At 38.3% G+C, this 13,214-nt stretch overlaps 1 protein-coding gene across 2 annotated transcripts in view; it reads left to right on the top strand.

Annotated features, from left to right (window-relative positions):
• The window catches only part of EEA1 (early endosome antigen 1), a 136,452-nt gene that overhangs the window by 91,363 nt on the left and 31,875 nt on the right, over positions 1 to 13,214 (top strand). For both annotated transcript variants that reach the window (XM_074941912.1, XM_074941913.1), the window contains 7 exons: positions 1,407 to 1,520; positions 2,881 to 3,036; positions 3,766 to 3,905; positions 5,110 to 5,440; positions 7,888 to 7,989; positions 8,729 to 8,923; positions 9,903 to 10,085. In XM_074941912.1, the coding sequence (XP_074798013.1) occupies positions 1,407 to 1,520; positions 2,881 to 3,036; positions 3,766 to 3,905; positions 5,110 to 5,440; positions 7,888 to 7,989; positions 8,729 to 8,923; positions 9,903 to 10,085 (1,221 nt within the window). The remainder of the gene's footprint in view (positions 1 to 1,406; positions 1,521 to 2,880; positions 3,037 to 3,765; positions 3,906 to 5,109; positions 5,441 to 7,887; positions 7,990 to 8,728; positions 8,924 to 9,902; positions 10,086 to 13,214) is intronic.

Below are 13,214 nucleotides of genomic sequence, written 5' to 3' on the forward strand. Positions count from 1 at the left end.
GGCCATCAGGAAGTTTAGACTTGAAATTAGACGAAGGTTTCTAACCATCAGAGGAGTGAAGTTCTGGAACAGCCTTCCAAGGGAAGCAATGGGGGCAAAAGATATATCTGGCTTCAAGACTAAGCTTGATAAGTTTATGGAAGGGATGATATGATGGGATAGCCTAATTTTGGCAATTAATTGATCTTCAACTATTAGTGGTAAATATGCCCAGTGGCCTATGATGGGATGTTAGATGGGGTGGGATCTGAGTTACTACAGAGAATTCTTTCCTGGGTGTCTGGCTGGTGAGTCTTGCTCACATGCTCAGGGTTTAGCTGATCGCCATTTTTGGGGTCGGGAAGGAATTTTCCTCCAGGGCAGATTGGCAGAGGCCCTGGGGGTTTTTCGCCTTCCTCTGCAGCGTGAGGCACGGGTCACTTGCTGGAGGATTCTCTGCACCTTGAAGTCTTTAAACCACGATTTGAGGACTTCAATAGCTTAGACATAGGTTAGAGGTTTGTTACAGGAGTGGGTGGGTGAGATTTTGTGGGCTGCGTTGTGCAGGAGGTCAGACTAGACGATCATAATGGTCCCTTCTGACCTTAAAGTCTGTGATTCTATTTTCTCAGGCAGACAGGTAAGAACTGAGGAAGAGAGGGTCCATTGTACCTATCTGTGCAGTCTCAGTCACAGATAGTGCATGCATCAGATCATCTGGTTGTTGTTTAAGGTAGCTGCATATAATACTTTCTGGGTCCCCAAAACACACAACAACTAGAGTATGAATGTGTCTAAGTAACTTCGGTCCAATCCAACTTGTAGTCTATGAAAAGATTTCCCTTGACTCAAAGGAGAGCTGGATTGGACCCCATAATTCAGGGTATGTCTACACTTACCGTGGATCCATGGTGTGGTGATTAATCCACCGGGTGTCGATGTAGTGGGTCTAATGAAGACCCACTAAATTGACCTCAGTTCGCTCTCCCATCAACTCCAGTATTCCACCAGAACAAGAAGCGTAAGGTAAGTTGATGGGAGAGTTTCTCCTGTTGAGCCAGTGCAGTTTAGACACCGTAATAAGTCGACCAAAGCTATGTCAACTCCAGCTACGTTATTCACGTAGCTGGAGTTGCATAACTTAGGTGGACTTAACCCCGTAGTGTAGACCTGCCTTCAGAGAAGAACAGTTACTCATAACTATATTTTATTTTGTTCCATTCTGTCTTCAGCTGTCTAAACTTTATTGATAACTTGTGTTTTAGCTGTGTCCAACATTTCATCATGTCAGAATTACTAATAATTAGCAATACATAGCTAGTATTAAAGCGCTTGTTAGTATGAAGAAAATTTGAGTTAAAAGCAGCTGCAATCAAGAATTCTTTATGATCTTCACATTACAAACATTGTAACACTCTTCTTTTCAGATAAAAGCAAAGACTGAATTACTGCTTTCAGCAGAAGCATCAAAAGCCGCTCAAAGAGCAGATCTTCAGAATCATTTGGACACAGCCCAGAATGCGCTGCAAGATAAACAACAGGTAGGAGAAATTAATGCTACTAGATCATCTAAGATAACCTGTGTACAAAACGAAAAGGACAATTTGGTTTGGGAAAAAAATCCAAGTCCTTGTGGATTTGCATTTGCATTGGAGACATTATTCAGAGTATTTGAATATATGATATATTTTGTCCTGTTTGTTATAAGCAGGGCCCTGTGTATTGTAATGTATGGAATTGACTGTGGAATCCACCCCTGCTGCAGAAATGTACTCTAGAATCTAAACTTCCATATTGTAACAGAACAGAATTGTTTCTAACCTGTGTGATTATGAAGAGAGACTTTACAAAGTATACTGAGTGTAAAACAAAGCAGTGTTGTTTTTCTGGAGTCTGCAGATTCAAGATAAAAAAGCAAACTTCAGTTAAATGAAGAAATATATTTTTATTCCAAAATAACTGTGTGCACACACATACTTGCAGTAAAATAAAAAAGGGATGAATTAAAACCAATTTAGTTATTTTGGTGCAAGTCTGTGTGCACTCCATCCCTAAATCAGCACGTCTCATTGGGGTGCTAATATTGAAAACAATAGATAACAAATTAACTGTCAACATGATTAATTGTTTTGCTGCTGATTATTTCAGCAGAAACATCCACAATTCCAAACCACTTCAAAAACTAACACCGCCTCCCATGCCTTCTTGGGTGGGGAATTGAATATCAATATAAATAGCACATGTCCTTCTGTAGTGATTGCATTTTTCATTTTCATATTTAATTAATTAAAAATCTCCCATATTTTATTTTTAATGAAGCTGCTGACAAATTTGTCAGTCTCTTGCATCAGAGTGTCGCACAAGTTAGGTCCAGCTCACCATAAAACGCATGGGTCTTTTGACTATCAGCATTATGTGTTCCATTTCTGATAGAGGATAATATTGTTCCATGTTGAACCAGTAGTTTTCAAACTATGATTCGTAAACCATTGGAGTCTGTGGAGAGTTGACTGGTCACATGGTATTGGCTGTCCTTGTTCCTGCTAAATTTAATTGACTGCTACAAATAGGTTAATATTGTGTTCCCATGCACGCAATTGGTGTAGTTGCCACCAGAATATTTTGTGATTATGAGTGGGAGAGGAGTTGTTCTTTAAGCCAATCTCTTTATGAAGGTGTGATTCACAGCATGAAAAAGTTCTGCCTTAAAAGCAATTTGAAAAGAATAAGCTATTGAATATGCTGTTTTTCTCCAGTGTAATGTGTACGTTTTTTAAAAATTCCATCTGAACATTTTAGACAAGTAATATTTAGGCATGTGTTTAGAGAACTCTTTAATAATTTAAAAAATACTCATCCCTTAATAAAAGTAACCATTTTCAATTATATTTTACTTCATAGGAGTTAAATAAGGTCAACACTCAGTTAGATCAGGTTACTGCTAAGCTGCACGACAAGCAAGAATATTGTACACAGCTGGAAGCCAGTCTTAAAGAGTATAAAGAGAAACATCTTTATTTAGAACAGAAAACGGAGGAGCTAGAGGGACAGCTTAAGGTTTGTATTCAGAAATGAAGAACTTGAGTTTATAAAACTAGCTTTCACCATGTAAAGCAACAAAATTGTTTCATAATGCATGGTAACAGCAGTGCGGAAATTGCAGGAGGAGGATGGCCAGCCACCTAAAAAGTGGTGTTGATGGTATTCTCTTTTCCCAGTGTTTCCTTTTTCAGCTGATGAATGAGAAAGTGGGGTTATGCCATAACTGCCTCCACTGCCCCAGCCTCCTTCCCCGCCAATTGCAACCTGAATATAATTCATGGAGAATATTAAGAGATGAGACATAGACCACTTCCTAAATTCAGAACTCTCATATTTGTGGTTGTATAAACTTCAGGTACCTTTATTTAAGTGCATAAGTGTTTGCAGGATCAGACCCTAATGTACACACATCTTCAGTGTCTTACATTTGAGGCAGGAGGCAAAAAGACAGAATACAGTAACATGGGAAGTGTATACAATTGCACAGAGGTGGAGTATGTTCCATTTATAAATTACTGGGTTATTTTTAGATTACTGTATTTTAAGCATTTTGCAGATATTTGAATCCATTAAAATATAGAAGTATATTTAATTTTAAATGTACGTGAAGACTAGGGGTGAGATCCTCTCCCCCGCTGTAGCCCCTTTATGCCTGGAGGCTGGAGGCATTTATGAACAACTGAGTGATTTTTTCACTCTGGTGGTTGTGTTATGGTAACTGTAGCTTTTTCTTTTCTTTTACAGAAACTTGAAACTGACATTCTTGAGGTTAAAGCAAGCAAAGAACAGGCCCTTCAGGAGCTACAACAGCAACGGCAGCAGTATACAGAGCTAGGCCTCCGAACAACAGAACTGACTAAACAGCTTGAAGCAGAAAGAGAAGTGTATGCTAACACTGTTTAATGCATTACTTTTCAGACCCAGAGACCAAGATTCAAATTTGAATTGTTCTATAGGAACAAACAAATGCATGTTTATACTCTTAGACTAGAATTGAAATTATTATTCACCTTCATGATCAGTTATTCGCCATAATGATCACCAGAACTCACCTAAAACACTAGAGTAACCCTACACCTCAGTGGGGGCTTCTGCATCTTTTCCCACACAGGGGAGATAAGTGTTGCCTTGTTTGACTTGCACTTCAGCCATCAGCCTTCACCCCATAGGTGAGTCACCAAGTACCGTGACTTAACCTGAGTGGGTTGAGATGCATTCAGTGTACTTCCTCCATCTCTTCTGTACACTCTGTCTAGGTCCCACTTGTATCCGCAGCAGAAAGCTGGTCATCAGCAAACAACCTTCTATTATCATACCATCCTCTGAAAAATTAGGGGGTCCTTCGTAGCATGGGGCTCAGATCTCTAATATGTATATAAATGAGATATTCACCATCACCACCTATATCTGATATATGGGTAAGAGCAGGTTCTATTATCATAGAACAGATGAGAATATTGGAATTCCTATGCTTGACTAAGCAGATTTAAGTTTTGTGTGATAAATGGGCAAGGGAGATTCAACCTATAGGTGGAAAGTTAGTGGGGATACAGGATAGCATTAAAGCTGGTGTGGGAATCTTAATTGCAAATGCAATTTCTCCAGCACTTAGCACAAACAAAAACTACCACAAAACATATCTGGTAATGTTGTTGTGTTGAAGGTCAGTCTCTTAACTTTTAACTCTGTCTGGGAATAATGTGTGTGAGACTGTCTTTCATAGAACCAAAGGGTGTGTTGCCAGTTGATGGATCTGAATATATTAACCTGTTCAGACATCTGCTGAGTAAAAAACCTTAATTTTGGGTTTTATTCATCTTGATTTACAATTTGCATGTTAGCTCTCCAGGGGTAGTTCATAGGCGTAATGTTTAAAGAACCACCAGCAGCCTGAAAATGGGACTTCAGAGTGTGTCATTCATTTAAGTGTAGAAACAAAACATCAATACATCATCTGAAAAAACATGTTTTAAATTAGAAGAACGATTAATGTTTTTGATTATAGAGAGTAGATTTAATTACACAAAACAACTTATGGATAATTTTTTAAAGTTTTGTATTTCACTGCTCTCCTTTGTATTTGCACAGTGTATCTAGTACTAAATTGGATTTGGAGAAGAAATCTGATGCCCTGGAACAAGCAAAACAGCAAATATCAAAGCAAGGGGAAGAAAAAGCAAGCCTTAAACGGGACCTTGAGAAATTAAATCAAGAGACAAATAAACAACGTAAGGAACTAGATGGCAAGATTCAAGCAGCAACATTAGAGCTGCAGAAAATGAAGTTGGAGAAAGACACTTTATTGAAAGACCTTACAGTTACCAAAGACAAATTATCAAAAACCATTGAATCCTTGAAGGATATAAAGGATGAATTGGAAAAGGAGAAACAGAAAGGAAAAGCCGCTGTGGCAGAAATGGTTAGTTATGGATTTAATCAGGCATCCAGTATTGGGTATTTTTCAATTTGCTCATTCATGATTGTCAGCTCTGCTTTGCATTCTAGTACGAAAACTGCTCACATTTATTGCAAAGATGATGGCACCAACTGTGGAAATTATGATTGCCTTAAGAAAAACAAAACTGAGATATAATTGTAAGTCCTGAATTAAGTTGTGGCTGGATATTTTTACTGGTAAACATTGGTTCATACCAGAAACCAGACCCCTTTAGTTGCTTTTTAATATGGCAAAGAAAACCACAGACAGGGATGAGCATTGAAACAATTATATGTGAAATGTGGAAAACACTGGACAGCCCTATAAAAACATAGATTGTGAAATTTTGCCAGAATGCAACCCACATTTGAGAACAATGAAGTCAGTTTTTCTTAACGTATTATAGTTTTGGTTTTCTAATCTGTTTCATGCAGAACACATTGGTGCACTTGTTATGGGTGTGATGGAAGATTGCTGGTTCTGGTAAGTATAATGGTGTCTGGAGAGACAAGGTGGGTGAGGTCGTATCTTTTATTGGACCAATTTCTGTTGCAGACAAGCCTTTGAGCTTACACAAGTCTGCAGAGCTGAAGAAGAGCTCTGTAAGCTCTCCCCAACAGAAGTTGGCCCAATAAAAGATATTACCTCATCCACTTTGTGTCTCTAATATCTTGGGAACAACATGGCTACAACACTGCATAGAATAATTGTGTCTGTCATTTTGGGAAATACCACATCTGAACATGTTGCAAGACCTGTCTGAAAGCTAACTGATTCCAGTGACCTAAGAAGCGGCAGTATGGCAGCAAAATGGTTGGCCAGGAGTTCATTATTGTTATAAAAGTGACCCTTACTATTACTGTGTTTAAAACGATAATCCCCATTTTTCTTTTTTTTTTTTTTAAACTTTGGCTGCTTATGGCAACATCACCTAGTACAGTAGCAATACAGATTTTGTGAATTTTCTATGTTTAAAATTTATCATAGGGGTATTTTTCCCAATTTCTTTTCCTGCTTTGCATCAAACCATCTCTCAGCTCCCATGTGTGATTGTTATTTTTATTTCCACTCAAAAATAATCAGTATTTACAATTACAAATAACATTTCTCCCCACCTTCTATCCCTTTTATAAAAAGTCCTTTTGTTTCTTCTTTAACGAATACCTGTGATTGCAATGTTTTACAAAGTCAGGTCTACTCTTAAAACGCTGCAGTGGTGCCACTGTAGTGCTTCATTGAAGATGCTAGTATGCTGACACGAGAGCTTCTCCCATCGACGTAGTTAATCCACTTCTGTGAGAAGCGGCAGTGTGTCAAGGGGAGAAGCCTTCCTGTCGACATAGCGCTGTCTATACTGGGGTTTAGGCTGGATAACTGTGTCGCTCAGGGCTGTGGATTTTTCACACCCCTGAGCAATGTAGTTATACTGAGGTATGTTTATAATGTAGACCTGGCCTTAGCTACTTCTGCTTAACTATTTACATTTACTCTAGTAACTGGAAGGATTTACTCTTCAGTTTATACTATTAAAAATAAGGTCCATATTCTACTTCCGGGAAAGTCCATGGGAGTTTTGCCATTGATTTCAGGGAGTGGGATTTGGACCTTGGGTGGGTGGGTGCGTGCGTGTGTGTGTGTGTGTGTGAGAGAGAGAGATTTTAGATCACATTACTAACAAAGGTTCCAGTTCTGCCATAAGAAAAGGAGTACTTGTGGCACCTTAGAGACTAACCAATTTATTTGAGCATAAGCTTTCGTGAGCTACAGCTCACTTGCATCCGATGAAGTGAGCTGTAGCTCACGAAAGCTTATGCTCAAATAAATTGGTTAGTCTCTAAGGTGCCACAAGTACTCCTTTTCTTTTTGCGAATACAGACTAACACGGCTGTTACTCTGAGTTCTGCCGTGCTTACTTACTCTGTGTAATACCTTACTCCAGAATTAATAAAGATGGTGTTTTGAGCCTATACCGTTCCCTGACAAGGGGAAGAACCTCAGTATTTATTGGTACTTTAAAACGGCCATCCTTGTGGTTCCACTTCTGAGCTGCCAATCTAGGCCTCAATTGAGAAAAGCATCCCTATTCAGGAAAGCACTTCAGCACACATTCTTAAGAGCCAGGAACTTAAATGCTATTTAAGCACATGCTTAATTTTCAGAATAAATAGCATTTAAGTCCATGGGTCTTAAGAATGTGCTGAAGTGCTTTCCTGAATCTGGGCCTTCGTGACCTGGGAAGAATGACTAGGACTGGATTTTCAACAGTTATAGTTTATAGCCCATTGTGAGGATATTTCTGTGTCGGAAACAGATTCTGATTTAAGAGAATGCAAGTGTTCTTTCTTGGTAGTTTGTAGTTTTTGTAATAATAGCTTAAATGCATTTGGTAAAGTTGACAAAAAATGCTCACTAGGTAATCTGTTTTTTAGGAAAAATCTTGCCAAGAAACTAAACATCAGCTTCAAGTACAGACAGAGTCTGTAGCTAAAGAACGGAATGAGTTGAAAAACTCTCTGGAAAAACAGGAAGGGGTAAGATTACTAATTCCCAATTACAAAAAATAACAATATATCAATGACAGCTTTTCCAATCACATATGCAGAGATCAGATTGGAGGGGAAAAAAAGTAGTGGTATTCTCCCAAGCCCTATGCAGTTGACACCAAAACAAGATGACAGTCACAGAAGATTGTGTGTATTCTAATATGATCATCCGTGGTTTTGGTGTGCTTTTCGTACAATAGATACAGTGATAACAGATGATCATTGTCCCTCTGCTTTCTTACATGTTTTGAAATAGTTAACTATGTTAACTTGTCATTAGTTTTCTGAGTTAACATCTCTTTTAAATGAGTGGTGACAGTTCACACCTCTCAGATCTGTTGTTTCAAGCTTAGTTAGACATCTCCATATCATTGTATGTATCATTTTATCAGTATGCTATTTGCTGTTTGGGAGAAAATTTTCAGAAACTCTTGAGAGATTTTGTTGTTTTTGAAAATCTCCCTATAGGAGGTTATCTTTGTAACTATATGGATTATTCTTACATTTAAAAAAATGAAAACTTACATTCTAGAGCACAGGATAGCCACGTCAACGATAAAGGATCTGCTGCCAAGTGACTGTGGAGTGGGCCAGTTTGGCCCCTGCATGAAAAAAAAGGCTGTCCAATTAGATGTTAGCTGTAAATAACGTATTTGATATACAGCAACAAAAACTATGATGATTAAGGTAAAGATAATATGCAGGTTTTTTATATTTTTAAATATAGATTTCTAAGCAGCTGATAATAGAGCTTGATTCAGCACGAGGACAAATACTGGAAATTCAGGGTGTCCTAAAAGAGAAGGAAAAGAATGAGCAGCATCTCCAGGGAAAGCTGAAAGAACTGAAGGAATCATTTGATCAGAAGAAAAGGCAAACTGAAACACAGCAAGCTGAATTAAAGGGTGCCCTTTTAGAAAAGGTAGTCCTGATTTCTCTTCATTCCTCTTACTTACAAAGGAAATTAGTATTAACTCCTCTGATGCATGCTTCTGTTTTATGTCATTATGTGGGTGATAAAATAGCTATTTACTGTAGCTGAAATGTGTTACTGGGAATGGTAAGGTCAGGATGCACAACTGAGCCCATCAGATATTGTTCAAGGTCAAAACTATAAAAACGTTGAGTGTAAGGCTCAAATAGTGAATTATGGATTATGCAAGTAGTACACCTGTCATCAAATTGATAAAAATAGCTAGATCTGCTGTGTTCATTCTACTGCATCTGTATGCAATGTGGCAAGAGTTGCCATCTTGTCGCATAGCAGTATGCAGTTTCGTGAGAATAATTTAGACAAGAGTCCTCAGCATTTTGGAGCATAAGTGGTGGTTTTAAACAACTCATTTTGTATTGTAAGAAGAGAATAGTCTTAATGACAATATGAAATGTTAACTATGATGAAAAAGTTCAAACTCCGTATAGTTTTAGGGATGTTAGTGTCATGTGCTGTACTATTAAATGATGTTTGCACTCAGTTTCTCATTTATCATATAAAGTATTGCAGTGGCCTTCTGTTGTTCTGCCCATGGAAACTGCAAAGTTTGGAAATACTGTTTAGATGTTTGAAAACTGGGCTCCCTGTGTTTAATTAGTCTCTTGATGTTAGTCATTTATTTTCTTTATTATATAGCAAGTAAATCACAGTATATTAATGTAAGAAATAATATGATTTAATAATATGACCTTGTTCAAATTTTGTAGCTGGGATAAGTAATAGCTATAAGTATTGCAGAGTGAATCAAGAGAAAAGATTTATGAAATAATTATGCTTGTTTAATTAACATTTCTTAAAAATTAGTTTAACAAAACTGAGATTGCAAATAATCCATATTTTACATTTTATCTTACATGCCTGCTTTGTACTGTAAAATATAAATCCAGGATTCATATGTGTGTTTCAGGCAGAACTAGAGAATAAATTACAGCAGCAGGTAACATTATCAGCACAGGAGCTTAAAGCAGAGAAAGGAAAACTAGCAGAGCTACAGAAGATTCATGAAAAAGATCAGGAAAATATGAAAGAACTTCAGCTGGATCTTTATGGTAAAGAATCTGAGCTGTTGGCAACAAGGCAAGATCTTAAGGTACAGTGTCTTTTTAAAGTCATAAGTGACCTAATAATGTTTGTCTTCAGGATGAATACAAAGAAGCAAAGTGAAAGCCATATGAAGAAAAAACTCTTTTGCTATGTATAAAATTGTATTGTGTTCTTTTCCTCAGGACACAGTACATGTTGGAATTGATTTAAATGCCAAGTATTTTTGCCTGATTTACCTAGAACGCCCTTTCAGTTCACAAGTGTTTTGTAGCAGTGCTGTTGTCTGAGCTCTGGGAACAAGGTGAAGGATTTAGGGGTACTGGATTCTTTCTTTTCACATTTCACTCTGTATAAAGCTTGTCCCCAGTCTTCCCACTGCATAGTTCCCAATCTGTGAAAACAGAAATACAACTAATGGCATCCATTTCTGCCAGCATGCAAGGGAGTAACCCCAAGAGTATTTCCCTCCCCCACAACTTAATGCCTTTTTGGCTCCTTTGTATGGACTTAACAGGCTTTGACAGTGCTCATCAGCTTGCATTCCTGCAACAAACCTGTTCAGTCTGTATTGTTCTACAAGTGACCCAGTTGTTCTGGCCAATGTATATACTATTTCTATTCAAGATATGTTTTTGAAGGGCTTTCTTCTTAGTGGGACCTATTTTATATATAAAGTGATGCAGCCATACCATCTTGATTCAGATGTCAAATCTAAGCACACCCTGACATTGTTAGTGCTGGGATGGGAGACCTCCAAGAAAGCCCAAGTACTGCTAGGACTGTTTTTGGAAAGTTAGCAGATAGTGCTTTTTCTTCTCAGTCAGTACTCAGAGTAGTCGTGGAATCATAGAGTTAAAACCAGCAGTTACCACCATTTCATCTCTTGTGACAGCCTGTATATCACAGGCCACCAACACCATCCAGCACCTGCACACTAAACCAAACACCCAAAATTAGACTTAAGTATTACAGCCCACGGGAGATTAGACCATTATGTGCCACAGTGACTGACTGAAGCAGTGCCCCAGCAAGTGTTAGGAAATATCATGGTGCTAGAGGAATTATCTTTAGGATGAGTTGCAAAACAGTTGACACTGATCATGTGTAGTCATTAAAGGTTCGATGGCCCTTTTTGGACCTTTCTTTCCAAACTGCAGTGCTCGTAGACTCTAAGATCAGGATGGACCATCATGATCATCTAGTCTGACCTCCTGCACATTGCAGGCCACAGAACCTCACCCATCCACTCCTTTAATAAACGTATAACCTCTGGTTGGGTTAGTGAAGAATCATGATTAAAAGACTACAAGTTACAGAGAATCTGCCATTTACCCTAATTTAAACCTACAAGAGACCCTTACCCCATGATGCAAGAGAAGGCGAATTCTCCCCCCATCTCGCCCCCCCCCCCACACACACCCAGGTTCTCTGCCAACCTGACTTAGGGGAAAATTCCTTCCCAATCCCAAATATGGAGATCAGTTAGACCCTGATCATGTGAGCAAGACTCACTAGCCAGACACTTGGGAAATAATTCTCTGTGGTAACTCAGAGCCCTCCCCATCTAGTGTCCCATAACCGGCTATTGGAGATATATGCTGTTAGCAGTTGCAGCTACCATCCCCTGCATAAACTTATCAAGCTCTGTCTGGAAGCCAGTTAGGTTTTTGCCCCCACTGCTCCCCTTGGAAGGCTGTTTCAGAACTTCATTCTTCTGGTGGTTAGAAACCTTTGTCTAATTTCAAGCCTAGACTTGTTGATAACCAGTTTATATCCATTTGTTTTTGTGTCCACATTGGCTCTTAATTTAAATAACTCCTTTCCCTCCCTGATATTTATCCCTCTAATGTATTTATAGAGAGCAATCATATCTCCCTTTTTTTTTGGTTAGGCTAAACGAGCAAGCTCTTTGAGTCTCCTCTCATAAGGTAGATTTTCCATTCCTCTGGTCATCCTAGGAGCCCTTCTCTGCACCTGTTCTAGTTTGAATTAATCTTTCTTAAACATGGGAGACCAGAATTGTGTACAGTATTCCAGATGAAGTCTCACCAGTGCCTTGTGTATTGGTACTAACACTTCCTTTTCTGTATTGGAAATACCTTGCCTGATGCATCCTAGGACTGCATTAGTCTTTTTCTCAGACGCTTCACGTTGGCGGCTCATAGTCATCCTGTGATCAACCAGTTCACCAGGTCTTTCTCCTCCTCTGTCACTTCCAACTGATATGTCCCCGGCTTAAAGGAGAAATTCTTGTTGTTAGTCCCTAAGTGAATGACCTTGCACTTTGCACTATTAAATTTTATCCCATGTCTCTTATTCCAGTTTTCAAAGTTCTCCAGATCTTCTTGTATGATATTTCAGTCCTTATCCGAATTTGGCAACTTCTTCGAGTAGTGTCCCGATGGGTGCTCCACTGTAGGGCGTTCCAGGACACAACCTGGGGGAAAATGAGGGTCAGAGGAGGTTGTCAAGAAGAAGAAAACAAGGTTACCAGTCCTAGCAAATGTATAATTTCATAAATTTTAAAATTGTGGTTCCTTTGTGCTAAAATGCTGTGTAAGCATGGAGGCAGTGTGTGGGTTTTTGTTTTATAATAATAATATCAGTGAACAAGACAGTTTTTAATAAAATACTAATAGGCCACTGTAAAATACAGCTAAATTGAAAAGATGTAAAAAACAAAACAAGAAAAATCCTATTCAGGAAATTCCAAATAATGATCAAAAGATCAATTTATTCTGAGACCACAGAAAGAATACAATTAAATATGAACACATCCTTCTAAACTCTTTTCACCTTGGTACTTATGTACTAAATATACAAAACCAGTAGAGCAAAGAATTGAAGAGTCTTTATTTTTCCTTTTCCTCTCATAGGATATTTTGTCATGTCATGGTGACACATCCCATGTTGCATTATAAGTAAAGTCCTCCTAGTTTCCTCAGATACTGTTTCCTATAACTGGAGTTCTGGAGCCTTGTTGCAATTGATGTCACGGCCACCGTAAATATCTAGAAATACATGACAGAGAGTACAGCTTAATGGAAAAATAGGCCAAAAAATGTATTGCAAGTGGAAATAGATTGATAAATATTTAGGGTTGCAAATTACATTGCTGAAGAAGGTGGAATTTTCTTTAAAAAGAAAAACTAAGACTGTTTTATAAACTAACTAA

The sequence above is a fragment of the Natator depressus genome, chromosome 1 (genome assembly GCF_965152275.1).
Source record: "Natator depressus isolate rNatDep1 chromosome 1, rNatDep2.hap1, whole genome shotgun sequence".
In the NCBI taxonomy this organism is placed as follows: domain Eukaryota; kingdom Metazoa; phylum Chordata; order Testudines; family Cheloniidae; genus Natator; species Natator depressus.